The sequence below is a fragment of the Dermochelys coriacea genome, chromosome 9 (genome assembly GCF_009764565.3).
Source record: "Dermochelys coriacea isolate rDerCor1 chromosome 9, rDerCor1.pri.v4, whole genome shotgun sequence".
In the NCBI taxonomy this organism is placed as follows: domain Eukaryota; kingdom Metazoa; phylum Chordata; order Testudines; family Dermochelyidae; genus Dermochelys; species Dermochelys coriacea.
Window position 1 is genome coordinate 32778269 of NC_050076.1, and position 15783 is coordinate 32794051.

The 15783-nt window shown below is 41.5% G+C and overlaps 1 protein-coding gene across 6 annotated transcripts in view; it reads left to right on the forward strand.

Annotated features, from left to right (window-relative positions):
- The window catches only part of XRN1 (5'-3' exoribonuclease 1), an 80654-nt gene that overhangs the window by 25731 nt on the left and 39140 nt on the right, over positions 1-15783 (forward strand). For 5 of the 6 annotated variants that reach the window (XR_006274436.1, XR_005295034.2, XM_038417417.2 and 2 more), the window contains exons 10-20: positions 2172-2306; positions 2795-2864; positions 3497-3602; positions 4207-4296; positions 4455-4611; positions 4965-5084; positions 6415-6584; positions 8328-8448; positions 8549-8647; positions 9768-9871; positions 10426-10557. Coding sequence is in view for 3 of the 6 variants with exons in the window: in XM_038417417.2 (XP_038273345.1) it covers positions 2172-2306; positions 2795-2864; positions 3497-3602; positions 4207-4296; positions 4455-4611; positions 4965-5084; positions 6415-6584; positions 8328-8448; positions 8549-8647; positions 9768-9871; positions 10426-10557 (1304 nt within the window). In the remaining 3 variants the exon portion in view is untranslated. Of the gene's footprint in view, positions 1-2171; positions 2307-2794; positions 2865-3496; positions 3603-4206; positions 4297-4454; positions 4612-4964; positions 5085-6414; positions 6585-8327; positions 8449-8548; positions 8648-9767; positions 9872-10425; positions 10558-10862; positions 11080-15783 lie in introns of all 6 variants that reach the window. The other variant, XR_006274437.1, reaches the window with a different exon arrangement.

Consider the following 15783-nt stretch of genomic DNA (forward strand, 5'->3'; position numbering starts at 1 on the left):
TGTTGTAAAAAAAGCAAACATCATTCTGGGCTATCTTCGCAGGAGGATTGTAAGCAGGACACAAGAAGTAATTCTTCTGCTCTGCTAGAGATGCAAGTATCCGTTTAAAAAGTTAACCGTTTAAACTATTACAATCATGTCATTTAAACGGATAACTGATTAAAGGGAGAGGGGCTGAGGCCTCTGCAGCTGGGGCTGCTCTGGCCAGCCCAGCATGGCTGGGGCTGGCCCTCGCCGGCCCATGCAGCTGGCCCGGGGCTGGGAGCTAATGGTTAAGGTCGGTTAACCAGTAAGACTGATTAATGTTTTAACTGTTTTGACCATTTAGTATTTTACATCCCTATGCTTTACTCCACGGAGTAGTGTGTCCCGTTTTGGGCTCCACATTTCAGGAAAGATGGGGACAAATTAAAGGAAGTCCAGAGATGAGGGGAAAAAAAAAGATTAAAGGTCTAGAAAACATGACCTGTGAGGTAATATTGAAATAATAGGGTTGTTTAGTCCAGAGAAGAGAAGACTGAGGGAGACCATAACTGTTTTCAAGTACATAAAAAGTTGTTACAAGGAGGAGGGAGAAAAATTGTTCTCTTTAACCTCTGAGAATAGGACAAGAAGCAATGGGATTAAATTTCAGCAAGGGCAGTTTAGGTTAAAAATTAGGAAAAACTTCCTAACTGTCAGGGTGGTGAAGCTGGAATAAATTGCCTAGGGAGGTTGTGAAATCTCTGTCGTTGGAGATTTTTAAAAGCAGATTAGACAGGGATGGTCTAGATCAGTGGTCACCAACCAGTTGATCATGATTGACTGGTCGATTCTAAAGGATCTCCCAGTCAATTCAGATTTCCAGCAGCACAGCGGAGCTGCCGCTAAGACAGGCTCCCTGCCTGCCTTGGCCCCATGCTGCACCCGGAAGCAGCCAGCCCAGCCCCGGGGTTGGGGGGCAGGGGTCTCCCTCTGCACGCTGCTCCTGCATGCAAGAACCTCCCCCGCAGTTCCCATTGGCCGGGAACGGAGAGCTGTGGCCAATGGGATGTACAGGGGTGGTGCTTTCATAGAGGGGCAGCGCATGGAGTCACATGCCACTCCACCCCACCTCTCCAGGGGCTGCAGGGATGCTTTGGCCCCTTCTGGGAGTGGCGTGGGGCTGGGGTAGGCAGAGAGCCTGCCTTAGCGGCAGGCACACTGCACCACCAACTGGGAGCTGCTGGAGGTAAGTGCTGCCTAGCGGGAGGCTGCACCTGAGCCCTGTCCCAGAGCCTGCGCCCCAAATCAGCCCTGAGCCCCCTCCTGGAGCCAGCACCCCATACACCCTCCTGCACCCTGAACCCCCTTCTGCACCCAAGCCCCAGCCCTGACCCTCTTCCCAGAGCCAGCACCCACACCCACTCCTGCACCCCAGCCCTGACCCCCCTCCCAGAGCCAGCACCCTGCACCCCCTCCCACACCCCAACACTTTTCCCCAGTCCAGAGCCCCCTCCTGCACCCCAACTCCCTCCCAGAGCTTGCACCCCTCACCCCCTCCTGCACCCCAACCCCCTGCCCCAGGCTCAACCCAGAGTCTCCTCCCACACTGCGAAGCCCTCAGCTCCATTCCAGAGCCCGAACCCCCTACCCCAGCCCGGTGAAAGTGAGTGGGGGTGGGGGAGAGCACGTGATGGAGGGGCTGGATGGAGTGAGTGGGGCGGGGTTTTGGGGAAGGAGTGGGGTAGATCCTGGGTTGCCCTTAAATTCAAAAAGTGATCCTGGGCATAAAAAAGGTTGGAGACCACTGGTCTAGATAATACTTAGTGCTTCCTTGAGTGCAGGGGACTGGACTAGAAGATCTCTTGCAGTCCCTTCCAGTTCTGTGATTCTATGATATTGTAGGATGGATAATATAATTCAGAAATAGTCTAATTTCTCTAAACTGTTTCAGGTTACAAGAAGAAGAAAAAGCAGGTTTTCAATATACATTTTCTGCCTGTATGATAAGAGGTGGTTCATGTTAGATTGCCTCAGCTCATGGGTTAAACATTCATGTGCAGATAACATTTTATGTAATCTAATGCAACTCTTACAGATGACAGAAGTGGCTTGCATTTTCTGTTTCATATGCTAGAGTGTTCATTCAGCAATAGTGTACATTGCCTTTAAAATAACTGTTCTAAATTTACTTTAATCTCTGTACCCAGTTTGATCGTGAACATTTCAGTGAAGTCTTTGTAGACCTAAAATGGTTTGAAAGCAAAGTAGGCAATAAATACCTCAATGAGGCAGCTGGTATTGCAGCAGAAGAAGCAAGAAGCCATAAGCAAAAGAAACAGAAGGTTGGTATTTTAAATGTATAGCTCTGAAAATGTAGAAATACTCATCTGTTTGTCAAAATATATGAGTAAATATCTGTTAAATTATTTTTTAAATCTCAGACTATTAAATGTTGTGGTCTTCTATATTTTTTATTTCTGGCTTTTTAGAAATCAGAAATGATGGGAAAAATTTAATATTTGTGGAGCGATATATCTGTCTTACACATACTTATACATTCATATGCACTCTCTATTGCTATTTTTCTCAAATTAAGCGCTTTTTTTTTTTTTTTAAATAAAAGACAGAAATCAGTGTGTCTTTCCAGCAGCTGCTATTAAACATAATTCAGAGGGAGAAGTCATACTGTGAAATTTAGTCTTGGCAGCTCAGAAGATGGGTGTATCAGTCAGATGTTTGATGCTGATTAAGTAAATAGCTTGCTCCATCAGAGCTAATATCTTAGATTTTACATCAAGATGGCAACACTGTGAGTTCATAATTTTAATAGGTTCAAGAAAACTCCATGTGTTTGGCTGCTCTAGAGAAAACTGAGGATGGAATCATGACTTCTTCTAAAAGTAAGTGCAAATTATTATGCAGCATACGTACAACAGAACCCTAATGATCTGTACAAATATTTGGCAAATCAGTTGTGAATTGGTAAGGAAGTGCAAACAAATACAACTTTAAAAAATAAGAGCAATATATTTTTTCCTAGTAACCTATGTGGGTGAGGACAAAATAATGGATTTGCTTGCGTGTTTGTGTTTTTCCAAAGCACCTACATAGGATATGTAATTTTTTTCATTTATAAATTGAAATATACCAGTCAATTTATAAAAACAATGTATTTTTAGTGATATTAGAAGTCACTTTTTTGCCTTTTTTGGTTCAAATTATAAGTGTGCAGATTATTATTTTCTGACAGTGTTTAGCCCGCTCCCATAAGTTTTTTTTTTTGGTCACAGAGCACATCGTGGCAAATTGTATAATCTTTACATCCTTTGACCATTTGCAGACTCTTAATCCAGTAAGGTTTTGGACTGAATGGTAAATGTTTTATTGTTCATTCTCTTCCTGTACAGAAAGGAATATTTCTCCTCAACTGTGAATTCAGAAATAAAACTACAGTAACAATGTCAACACTGAACAGTCTGAAATCTTTTGGCTAAGAAATGAATGTTAATCCAGTCTATTGGCTTCATTTCAGATGCATTGGAAGATGAACAAGAAGATGAAGACCTGTTTGAGACTGAGTTCAGGCAATACAAGAGAACGTATTATATGACTAAGATGGGTGTGGAAGTAGTTTCGGAGTAAGTCTATACTGAGCTTTTTTTCACTTTTTAAAATACAGAAGACTAGTCTCTTAAAGTATGTCTACACTGCAATTAAAAATCTGTGGCTGGCTAGACCAGCTGACTGGGGCTTGTGGAGCTCAGGCTAAGGGGCTGTTTAATTGGCTGAACTCTGGAACCCTCCCACCTGCAGAGTCCTAGAACCTGAGTTCCAGCCCAAGCCTGGACTCTTGCACCTCAGTTAAACAGCCCCTTAGCTCAAGCCCCAAGAGCCCAAGTCAGCTTGCACGGGCCAGCCGCAGGTGTCTAATTGTAGTGTTGACATACCCTCAGTATCTGGAATCTAAGGCAGCGTATCCAGTCCTCAGGAATGGAGTTCTTGGTGTTAAATTATAGCCATGACACTTCTTTTCATATCAGCCAGAGGTATTAGTCAACTAAGAAGTTTGCCATGATAAGCCCTCCTGTGCCAGAAGGAAGATCCATTAATATGACTCCAAAAGGGGCCCAGAAGACCATGTAGTTGCTAATTGCTCAAGAAGCTTTCCCTTGAATCATATATTAATAAAAAGTAAATAAATAAATAAAGAACTCAATACTTAACATTTCTTTCTTTTTTAAGTGACTTCCTGGCTGATCAGGCTGAGTGTTATGTCCAGGCAATACAGTGGATTTTGCACTATTACTACCATGGGGTTCAGTCATGGAGCTGGTAAGAGAATGAATATCAGATGAGAGATCTTGAGTTGTGTTGGGATCAAGTGAACTTTGAATAATATATTGGCACCATTTAATTATGTTTGTTTGCCTCTCTACTGTGTATGTTGTAGTACTGAAATGAACTCAAATGATTTTTTTTTCCTTCGGTAGGTATTATCCTTATCATTATGCACCTTACCTATCAGACATTCGCAACATCAGTAAACTCAAAATCCAGTTTGAGTTAGGAAAACCTTTCATGCCATTTGAACAGCTTCTTGCAGTACTTCCAGCAGCTAGCAAAGATCTGCTACCTAAATGTTACCAGGTAGGCTTTATAATTTTAAATATTTACCAGTTTTATCATATACCTATTATTTTTTAAATAAGAAACTTTCTTCTGCTATCTTTTCTGTTCCTGTTGTCAAACAGCTTGACATTTAGATTGTAATTATATGATTTTATAGCATAACATTTACTAAATTATTCTAATACAGCCTTTGGATGCACAATGTAATTTCTGAATGAAGGCAGTTAAACTATCAGTTCATTCCAGTTTAGCCTTTACTTTGATTTAACATCATGCCTCACTTGTTTTGTCACCCTAGACTGAATCTTAAATTGTCTATGAAAATGTAGCTAGACTGAATTCCCCTGTTTTATTGCTTTCTGATTTTCTAGCATTTGATGACTAGCGAAGATTCTCCAATCATAGAATACTATCCCCCAGACTTTAAAACAGATTTAAATGGAAAACAGCAAGAATGGGAAGCAGTAGTATTAATCCCATTTATTGATGAGGTGAGTGCTTTCAACTCATGAAAAAAAGGTGTAACCAAACCCAGACAAACTCTTGCATAAGTTACAGTTAAGATTGTAAATAGATAAGTTTAAATTGGATATGATTAGGACACTGAAAAATGTAAACATGTTGCCTGGAAATTCAGAATTAAACTTAAAGTTTAAAATATAACATTCTTAATTCAGAAGGCTGGTAGTTACATTTCTACAAGCAACCTTAGCTTTGGAAGGAGTAGTAATTTAAACTTGAAAAATTGGCTTTCTTTGATTGTTGGCATTGTAAGTACGTGGCTTGTTTTAGTTTGAAATATTTTTTCCCATAAAGACTCCTTATTTTTTCATAAATATACCAATGTACAAAAAAAGCAGCTTGGACAAAATCTATATAGTAGAAAAATCACTTGATATGAACAAACAGTAATGGGCAGATGACTTTAAAGGGAAACATTTAAAATTTCAATTTAGTTCAAAGTATTTGTCATTATTTTTAAAGCAAAAGTAAAAGAAATAGAATGATCAGGGTTTTGGGGTGTTTCCCCCCCCCCTTTTTTTTTTTCATACAAGGTAACAATTGACAGCACATCAGTTTGAGCCAGTCAAAGAATGAAAGAAATTATCATCATAATAACAGGGATACCCAGAAAGGAAAATAATAAGTAGAGAAAGAAGTAGAGTAGAGTCATGAAGGCTCAGGTCCTGCACTGAGAACTGGAGGGCTTTGCGTGGTTCTCAGAGCATGATTAGGGGCCTTGATGAATTTCTGAGATATGGGGAGCAAATGACTGTTCACATGGGGACTATTATATGGAAGACCTAGGGGAATATAATGATTATACATATGAGTATCTGCATCTACAATAGTCATTACACGATTTCTGTGAGGTCTACAGCCTGTTACCAGGCATTGTCCAGCAGAATCTGTTCAGGTTTTGTTATGTATGTTAAATTTAAACTGGAAGAAGATGAAGTACATTTTACATTATGGCAAATTTGTGTCCAGTTTTCATGCCCCAGAAAGATTGCAAGTTAATCATTTTATTTTGTTCTAGACGGGAGCAGGATAAAAAGTGGGAAGCACTTATCCGCTAGTTATGTTGGCCAGCAAAGTGCAGATATCCACCTGCTTTGGTGATAAATTCTTGAAGTGAGAAGGCTGGGATGATTGACTTGAATAGCAGATGCAGTTTTTAAGTTGAGTGGGAAGCTTGAGTCAGGAAGATTGTACTTTTTTCCTTTGAAATATTTCAGATTGGTCATCTCGCTTTGACCACGAGTGTTAAAATATTTAATTTAATAAAAAACTTAACTACCAGTGGAATTTTTAATTTAGAAACGATTGCTACAAGCCATGGAATCTTGCAACAAGTGCCTATTGGAAGATGAGAAGCGAAGAAATACTCACAGTGAGTGCCTAATGTACTGGTATGACAAAGACACAGAGTTCAAATACCTATCACCATGGCCAGAGAAGTTCCCTGCTATACAAAGATGCCACACCAGGTAATTCTGTAGTAATTATTCTGTAGTGGATCAACCAAAAAATATTTGGATAACCTGTTTTTAGAATTTTGATATTTTTCCTTAGCATTTTAGCCACAGTATCTAATGATGGGTACAGAAACAGTAAAAACAGGCACTTAATTGTGCTGCCCACGATGAATGATGATAGTCTTAGTTGCTAAAAGCCAGATTTTGCAAAACAAATTAGCCAGATGCTAAACCACATACCTTACGTAATGGTCTGCAGGTTTGGTTACTCTCAGGGCAATAAGGGAAGCAGATTCCCAAGGTGGGATGCTCTGAGAGCCTTGCTACCAGTCTTATGAAGGTAAGACCCAGGATATGATCTCAAGAGCATCCCAGAGAATCTCAACTGTGACAGTGAGGTACAGGGTGAGGACTGTGAGAAGAATGATGTAAATACATGGGTAGAGGTGGTTCCTCAGCAGACCAGTTCTAAAGCACTAGAATGCTAAAGGTTATTACTAGCATTTTGAATTGTGCTCAAACAGTGCAGAGGGTTGAGCTCAGGTGTTAAGTGATTTATTTGCCTTACTCAAGCAGACAGCTGTGCTTATGAACTGGAGCTTCTAGGTGATCCTCTGGGATAGCCCTAAGAAAAATATTTTGCAGTAGTCTAGCTTGGAGGAAGTGAAGGCAAGGAAGTATTATTGCAAGGTTTCAATTAGAGAGGAATGAAGATGAACCTTAGATGATGAAAGGTACTGTGTGCACCTTTATTAGCTTAGAATTTTGCAATAATGATGAATCTTTAAGTCTGTAAAATATTTGGTTAAAAGGCTAGTATTACACTCTCTATAAAGTATGTATATACTGTTTACACCTATTGCTCCTATTTCTTCCTCTGGCCAGCAGACACTACTTCAGTTTTATCTGAACTGAGTCATGGCAAGCTGCCTTTCATCCGTATCTCTATTTTGCTCATGCACAGAGAAAAAAATGAGCCAGTAACCTCTCTGGTTGATGAGCAATCAACACAGCTGAGTATATCAATGACACAGAACTGAATCTCACTCTCCTAGCGTACTCATTGAAACTGTGGGATAACAAGATTGGGCTCCACAAGTGAGGGCCTATAGGGAGGCTTTTAGTTGCCCAACAATACTTGATGGGACCTCAGTGTGTGCACACACCTATTGAAGGACTACTTCATTCACTGCTACAGATCCTGCAGGCTTGTTGTCCTTGCATCAAGGTTAATTAAAGTAAAAGCTATTATTAGATCTTTTAAAATCAACATGAATTCCATACCCTTATCTATTGTTAAAAGGAGATAATCCATGGATAAGTCTATGTTGCAGTCATAGTCAAATACAATCCCAACTTGATAAGATTCAAAGAAATTGCTCGAATTAACTCATCATCACTTCTTGATAAGCTTTTAGAAAAGTCAGAGAGATGGCAATTACTGAGGTGGTTAATGTCCAAAAATTGTTTCTTGAGCATGGGCCTAACCACTGATTGTTTAAACATGACTGACAGTTTGCTCAACAAAGAAGCCCATTTTTTTATTATGATTATTAACATATCTTTACTGGCTTTAATTATCCATGAAGGACATGAGATCATGTTTAAAGAGAGATTTTTTTTTTTGAGGAAGAGTTTGAAAGCAGTTTTCTCCAGTCCACATGTTGAGAACTAACTTTTCCTTGATATCATCATATTCTTTGGTGAAGCTGTTTTAGTAAATACATTGTTTTTATTAGTATTTTTATTTTCTAGGTATAAAACAATATCTTTGGATGCCTGGCATGTAGAAATAACCCACAATAAAATAACTAAAGTTAACAAGAGCGCATTGTATTTTTGTGGGTTTCCTACTCTAAAACACATTGCACATAAGGTAAATGATTACTATACTTTGGCATTTCCTCCCAACTATTTCGCAAATTATTAGGGAAAGATTTGACATAGGTTTCGTATGCTCTCTTTCTCTCATCTAGTTCTGTCTTAAAAAAAGTGGGGTACAAGTATTCCAGCAGAGCAGCCATGGTGAGAATATGCTGTTAGAAATCATATGTGACAAGGATTCAAAAGAGCAGGTAAGTATCTCTCTTCCTAATGACAGTCTTAATTATGCACTGTATTAGTTAAATATGCCCAATGAGAAGTTAAGGTTAGATTATTTTTATCACCTTCTGTGTTGTGTTATCATAGGAGAAACTCAAAGGAAAAAGTACATACAGTGAAACCTGCCCTAGGGACCACCTCTCATAGGCAACCCCGTGTCTTAAGTAATCAATTTAAATTGTTACCAAAATATTTGGTATAATTTTGTTCAGTCCCTGTTAGGCAACCGGTAATGTTTGGCTTACACATGGAGCTTTGCATAAATGCGTTGCACTCTAATTTTTGCAAAATCACCGATGAGGTAAATAAGTTTCCCTTGCATTTGTACAGAGGGAGAAAGTGTGAAGCACAGAGAGGCTGTTTCATGCCCAAGGCCAGAGAACAAATCACTAGAGAAGCTGGAATTAGAACTCCTGGAGTTCTTGTCTCTCAGTCCCAGGTTCAGATCTTTAGGTCATATTGCCTTCTCATTTCTACTAGCTCTTCCAAGTAGTCTCATGACAGGTTTCACTGTACATTTGGAAACTGTTATCTATATAAGCTCACAGAAAAAACCTTTAATAAAAGGCACTGTAGTCAATAGTAAAAGAGATTAAATGATAAAAACTGGGGTGGGGGAGGAGAAATTAGGGCAATTAAATGTACTGGGGTAGTGGGAATCTGTTGAAGGATTTGGATTTTGTCCCAATTTTAAAATATTGGAGGTTACTCTCACTAATGCTAACTGCAAGGGTATCTACACAGCTCATGAAAGTGAACCTCCTAGCCTGGGTCATAGACTTGGGTTTGTGGGGCTCACACTACTGCACTAAAAATAGCTGTGTAGATGTAGCGGCTCAGGCTTTGAAGCCTGGGGAGAATGGTGGGCTTCTGTAAGTGTACAGTAAGTATCAGAATCCAAAGTGAATGTGTTAAAAGCTCTTAAGGCTTTTCATTGTGTATCACAAGATAAACTGCTACCATTTTCAAATTAGAATTTATTATAGCAAATAATGCTTTCATGTTTATTTCATGTTCTATAGACAAATATTGCAGTAATTGTATTGGTTTGATAGAATAACTGAAGTAGAGTAACTTTTTTTTGTTTTTCAGTCTGTAGAAAATGTAGCCAGTTTGGTGCTTGGAAAGTCTGTTTTTGTTAACTGGCCACACCTTGAAGAAGCCAGAGTTATTTCTGTGTCAGATGGAGAAACTAAGTAAGAACAATTGCATGGAAAGTTGTCTGTCTATGCTGTTCATTTACTTTCCCAAATATTCCAAAGGCTACACAGTAATCAGACTATTTTTTAAAAGCAGTGATTCAGAGTGCACTTAGATTAAATTACTTATTTAAAAGGGGCAGGGCATCTCAGGGCAGCAGCTAGAAGAGTAAGCTCTGTTTTAACATGGTTCTTGGGGCTTGGATAGTTTTATGGAGGCATGGATCTCCATTGTTTCCCTCAAGATCTATGGGACAAACTCCATGCTTATTCTAGTGGGAGAGGCTCTCTCACAAATAAACCTGGACAGAATAATTTGAGGGAAACTGCCAGGGAAATCTCTTTGCAGAGTTTTCCTCTGCACACCCTATGCAGGTTTTTCACAAGTGTGGGGGAATGTGGCCTGTTAAGTGGGTTGATGTGGAATGGAAACCATCCTATAAATCTTGAAAAAGAGCAAATATATTTTCTAACTAAAATAAGTTCATTCATAATTAGTGAAGTGCAGATCTATCTGTTGCAGTTAATTATACACTTACAATATCTTCAAGGTTTTATTTGGAAGAGCCACATGGAACACAGAAACTTTACCTGGGAAACGCTGTGCCACCGACTAAAGTGGCATATGTAGGAGAGAAAGAACAGAACATCTGGTTGAAAGAAGTTCAGGGGATTTCAGAACAGTAAGTAGTTAGAAAATTAAATTTTGTAATTTTGCTGTTTAAAGCTCAGCTTCTTTTTGTTGCTTCATTATGGATTTAGTTAGAAGACTAGGGCTGTTGAATACATGATAATAAAAGATGCCAAGCTAGTGAATGAGGGTGTTGAAAGATTAAACACAGCCACTTAACAATTACTTCTCCCATAATGGCATCTAACTTTGTAAACTGAACTGTTTATTAGCAGTGTTGACTAATAATTCTCCTGACCAATCACCTTCACGATGTGTTTCAAGGAACAGTTGAAACTCCCACTTCTCTTCCTGTAGTTACAGCAACACTCAGCAATCCTTCCAGAGGTTCCACCACTCTGCCTTCATTCACTGCACTCTGGGGCTTCCCAAGGCTTTCAGAAATGCATGCATTCTCTGCATATGAGAGAAGTCTCATTCTCGCAGTGCAATTTGAATGGATCCACAGCAGCAGAACCCCATGTAGAAGTTACTGAATCCTACTGCATATTTGCTGTAAACAGTGGAGAGGGAAGTGAGTTTGTGATCCCCATCCCACTCTGAAGATCGTTGGAGCACAGTAGGTGTTCCTAGGAGGACTGTTGGTCAGGTCTTTCAACGATATGGGGTTCAGGTGCCCATGCAGCAGCAAGATGATTAATTGTATACCGACATGCAGAGTGGATCAGTACATTGACATCTTTGGTATCGTAACTTAAAATTTTCCTTTTTTTTCTGGAGCCCAGTGTCTCCCACAATTCTTGATGTCTGGACTGCTCTACTCTCTCTAAAGCTCATGGAAGTGGAGCAGAATTTTGGAACCACATTTTGGAGCCACACCCCCTCAAGTCCTGCTTGCTTCCAGTTTTTTTTACCTCTGTGTGGATGGCAGTTTTTTTCAACCTTTGGGGTTTCTGGTCAAAATTTGGTATAGTGGTGAGCAGCCCTCCCACCCGCTCCTCTGCCAAAGGCCAGTTTTTTAGTTGGATGTTGGAATCCCCAGAGCCTCAGCTGCAGTGCCTCCCTGCTGGCTCATGTGCGCATCCAGGTATGGAAGAGCAGCCTAAAAAGCACTGATTGAAATCCAAACAGTGCTCCATCTGTGAGACTGCCCTCCTAGGCTTGGCAGATAGTGTATTGTGCCCAATCTGCACCCAGCCTTCCGTTACTAACTCTGTTAGATTCCAAAGCTATGAGTGGGACAGTCATGTAGGATCCCCTGCCCACCAGAGCAGATGAGACTCTAATGTGGGAAAAACGGACCTGGAGTCTATGCGAAGAGTTGGGAGAGTGTTCAAGGATGAGGAGGATCCAAGTCAGATTACTCAAGGCTTAAGTTCCAAGGAGCCCTTGAAGACCAGAGAAGGCAGACTTGTGGGTTTACAGATCCTCACCCCAAGTACCAAAGTGGTCCTGAGCACTGTGGGAAAAGAAGTAGGGTTATAAGCACCCCCCTTCCCAATTTTCCCACAAGGAAGGCCCTGGAAGCGTTTCCCCTCTCCCTTCTGGGAGGGGATGGGATCCAGGAGGACTCAGAAAGAAATGTCACAAGAGGACTTCAGGCCCTCAGCAATCTAGCTGCAAAAGGCCTCATCAAACCTGTGATGGAACTCATATGCTCTCTAAATGAGCTAAAAACACTTCAAAAAAAAAAAAAAAAAAGTGAAAAAGATGAAGAAAAACTTTAAAGGATCTTGGAGTTATGAGTCCTCTGATTGCTCTTCCTCCTTCCTCTCCTCCACAGAGGATGGTAAATTGTCAGGTTCTGATTCAAGTCAGGACCAGGGAAAGACTCAGCAAAGGATTTTTCCCTTCTGAGAAATTTGAGACCCTGTGCAACAAGGTTGTTGTATCCACTTTTCAGATTCAACCTGAACAAAATACCAAGAGTAAGCCGCTAAGGAAATTTTTCCCCTTGAAATCCTCACCTGATGCCATGATTCCCCTACATTCCTCCTTCAAGGAAGTAATCAGGGATGAATGGGATAGGCCAGACACGGGCAAGCACATTAATAGAAATGATCTTTGCTTCTATTGGATCCAGGAATCAGAAGTCTGAATTACTGAGATACCAAAGGTCGACACTGCTGTAGCGTCCCTGGCTAACAATATGGTTATCCCGTCAGAAGAGGAGTTCTATCTCAAGGACCCCACAGATAGAAAAATGGAGGTCCCTCTCAAAAATACAGTCTATTTTGCCTCCTCAGCATCTTGCAAGGTGTCCCTAGCAGCTATTTGTGTTGCAAAGCCTCTCTCTCTCTTCTGGCTGGAAAATCTCAGAGCCCTCAAGAATAGATCACCTTGACTTCAGCTCTATTTTAAATAAAGGTTCCCGGGCAACAGCATTCATTGCTGATGCCTCAAAGGACATGATGAGTTCTCAGCCAAAGCCATGGCCTCCAACCCCATGACCAGGCACCATCTGTGGCTTTGTCCCTGAAAGGTGGATAGCTAATTGAATCAGGTGCTGTGCTCTGCTGAATTCATGGGCAGCCTGCTTTTTGGAGACAAGCTAGGTAAGGTAGTGGTGGACAGTGCCTCAAAATCTAAACAGTCTCTTCTGAGGCCACAACATGCCTGTGAGAGACTATAGACTGGCCTTCTGACAAAAGCATTTGTTTCAGCCTTCATCTTGGCAGAAATATCAGTGATGCAAGAGCAGGTTCTCCAGAGGAACTACGGCTTGGGAGAAAAGCCCTGAACCCTGCCACTCCCAAAGCCTCTTTATGACAAAGACTGCATAGTTCTCTGCCCAGAGCTGAAACTAGGGGGCAGGATTTCCCATTTCCTTAAACTATGGGACCAGTGGGTCAGGGAGACTGAGAATCAGGGATACTTCCTCAAGTTGTGGGGTCCATCCAATCTATTTTTCATCCAGTCCGCCATCTCGAAAAGCATGCTCTAATCCAGAATGAGATATTTCACTTCCCGGATGTGGGAGTAATAAAGAGCGTTTCCTCAGAAGAAAAATTATCAATATTCTACTCAAACTTCTTTATTGTTCAGAAGCATACAAGGGGAATCTGAGCCATTTTACATCTCAAAAGGCTCAACAAGTAGATGAAGAGAATGAAGTTCTGGATGGAAACCCTAATCTCTGTGGTGTTATCCCTGTCCCAAGGGGATTTTATGACTTCTGGTGCCAGATTCTGGTCAATGCATACCTCCAAATCCCAATCAGACTGTGCCATCGTGGGTTCCTAAGGTTTCCCTACAGCAGGAAGCACCATCAATATTGAATGCTGCCATTTGGCTTGTCCTCAGGCCCCCTCTCCTTCTCCCCAGTCTTCACAAAGAAGTTGGTGGTAATCATACTCAGACACAGGTCACAGGGGATCCACCGTATCCCTTCCTGGATGACATCTTAATCAGAGCTCCACCTTAAGCAACAGCACACAGAGCTACGTCCCTGACCTTGAATCTCTTGCAGGCACATGGCTTTATTATCAACATAGAGAAAAGCTCCTTGATTCCATCCACCCAAATAACTCACTTGGGAGTGGACCGAGACACCTTGTTAGCAAGAATATGTCCATCTCTAGAGGTTCCAGAAGATTCAAGATCTTCTCTCATTGTTTTGGAACTGCACTTGAGTCTTCAACGGTAGGCCTCCTAGTATTGTGCATAGGGATCATACCATGGGCACAGTCACACATCAGGCGCCTTTAAGGCTGCATCCTAAAAGTATGGGACTACTTCCAAGAATGCATGCCAGAATAAGTGATATTTCCAGTGCTGGTAATCAACTCCTTAAAATGGTGGTCAGCCCAGGGCAATGTCTGCAAGGACATGCCCATATGCCTTCCAGATCCCCTGATCCTCACAACCAATGTCAGCCTGGTGGAGGACTGGCTGGGGGGGGGGGGAGGGGAAGAGGCATGCCTGAGATCCCAAATAGCTGAAGGTGTCTGGAACCTGGAGAAAGAACCCACTTCGTAAACTTCCTAACTAAGAGTAATCAAGCTGGTGGTATGAAGCTTCCAGTCCGGCCTAAAGGGGAACCACATTCTGATTCAGTCAGATAACACAACCATGGTTACGTATGTGAACAACCAAGAGAGAAAATAAGAAGCCCAGTGCTACATGCTGAAGCAATGCAAATCATGCAGTGGGCGTGGCAGTCTATCCTCTCAGAGAACCTCTAGGTAGCCACATTCCTTAGGGCAGTCCAGTTAGCCAAGCTGGCTATTAGACCTCATTTTCCCAAGTGGGCCACTTATATTGAGAGCCCGGACACACCATCCCTTTGAACCACTGACATCAGTGTCAGCATTTACTTTTCAGAGTAGCAGCCGTGTTAGTCTGTATTCGCAAAAAGAAAAGGAGTACTTGTGGCACCTTAGAGACTAACAAATTTATTAGAGCATAAGCTTTTGTGAGCTACAGCTCACTTCATCGGATGCATTTGGTGGAAAAAAACAGAGGGGTGATTGATATACGCACAGAGTCTCCCATCTGTTTTTTCCACCAAATGCATCGGCTAAAGTGAGCTGTAGCTCACGAAAGCTTATGCTCTAATAAATTTGTTAGTCTCTAAGGTGCCATAGCATTTACTTTATCCATCAGAACTTGCTTTCTGTTACCATCATGTCCACCAAGCAAACATTGGAGCTGTTGGCGCTATGCAGGAACTTGATTCCATGTTCCTTGAATACAAGATGGTGCTCAGAACTCTGGAATCATTTATCCCAAAAGTGAACTCTTCTTTCCACGCTTCTCAAGAGTGGTTCTACCTTCATTCTTTCCAAGGCCACAACATCCCACCGAGGAGAGGTGGCACACCTTAGATGTCAGAAGGGCTCTGAAAATTTACCTCAAATGTTCAGAGTCCACAAGGAGATCAGGGGCCCTGTTTGTATCCTTCCATCTGAAATACCAAGGTCTCAGAGCTGCTATGTATTCTGTTGCTAGATGGATTAGATTATGCATTGTGGAAGCATTCTAGGCATCAGAGATTCTGGTTCCAGAAGGGGTCATTCTGTGGGCACACACTATGCAATCCCTGGCAGCCTTGTGGGCAGAAAGCTAATGCATCCACAGCGGAAATTTGTAAGGCAGCCACCTGGTCAAACACTGCCTCTTTTATCAAGCACTAAAAGGGGGACATCCTGTCTTCTGCAGCGGCATCCTTTGGCAGGAAGGTGCCGTAGGCAGTGGCCTGGAAATGATTTTGCCCTTTGAGTAAATATTACAGATGGGAAGAGATACTGTTTTTCCTTTTTCATAGAATATCAGGATT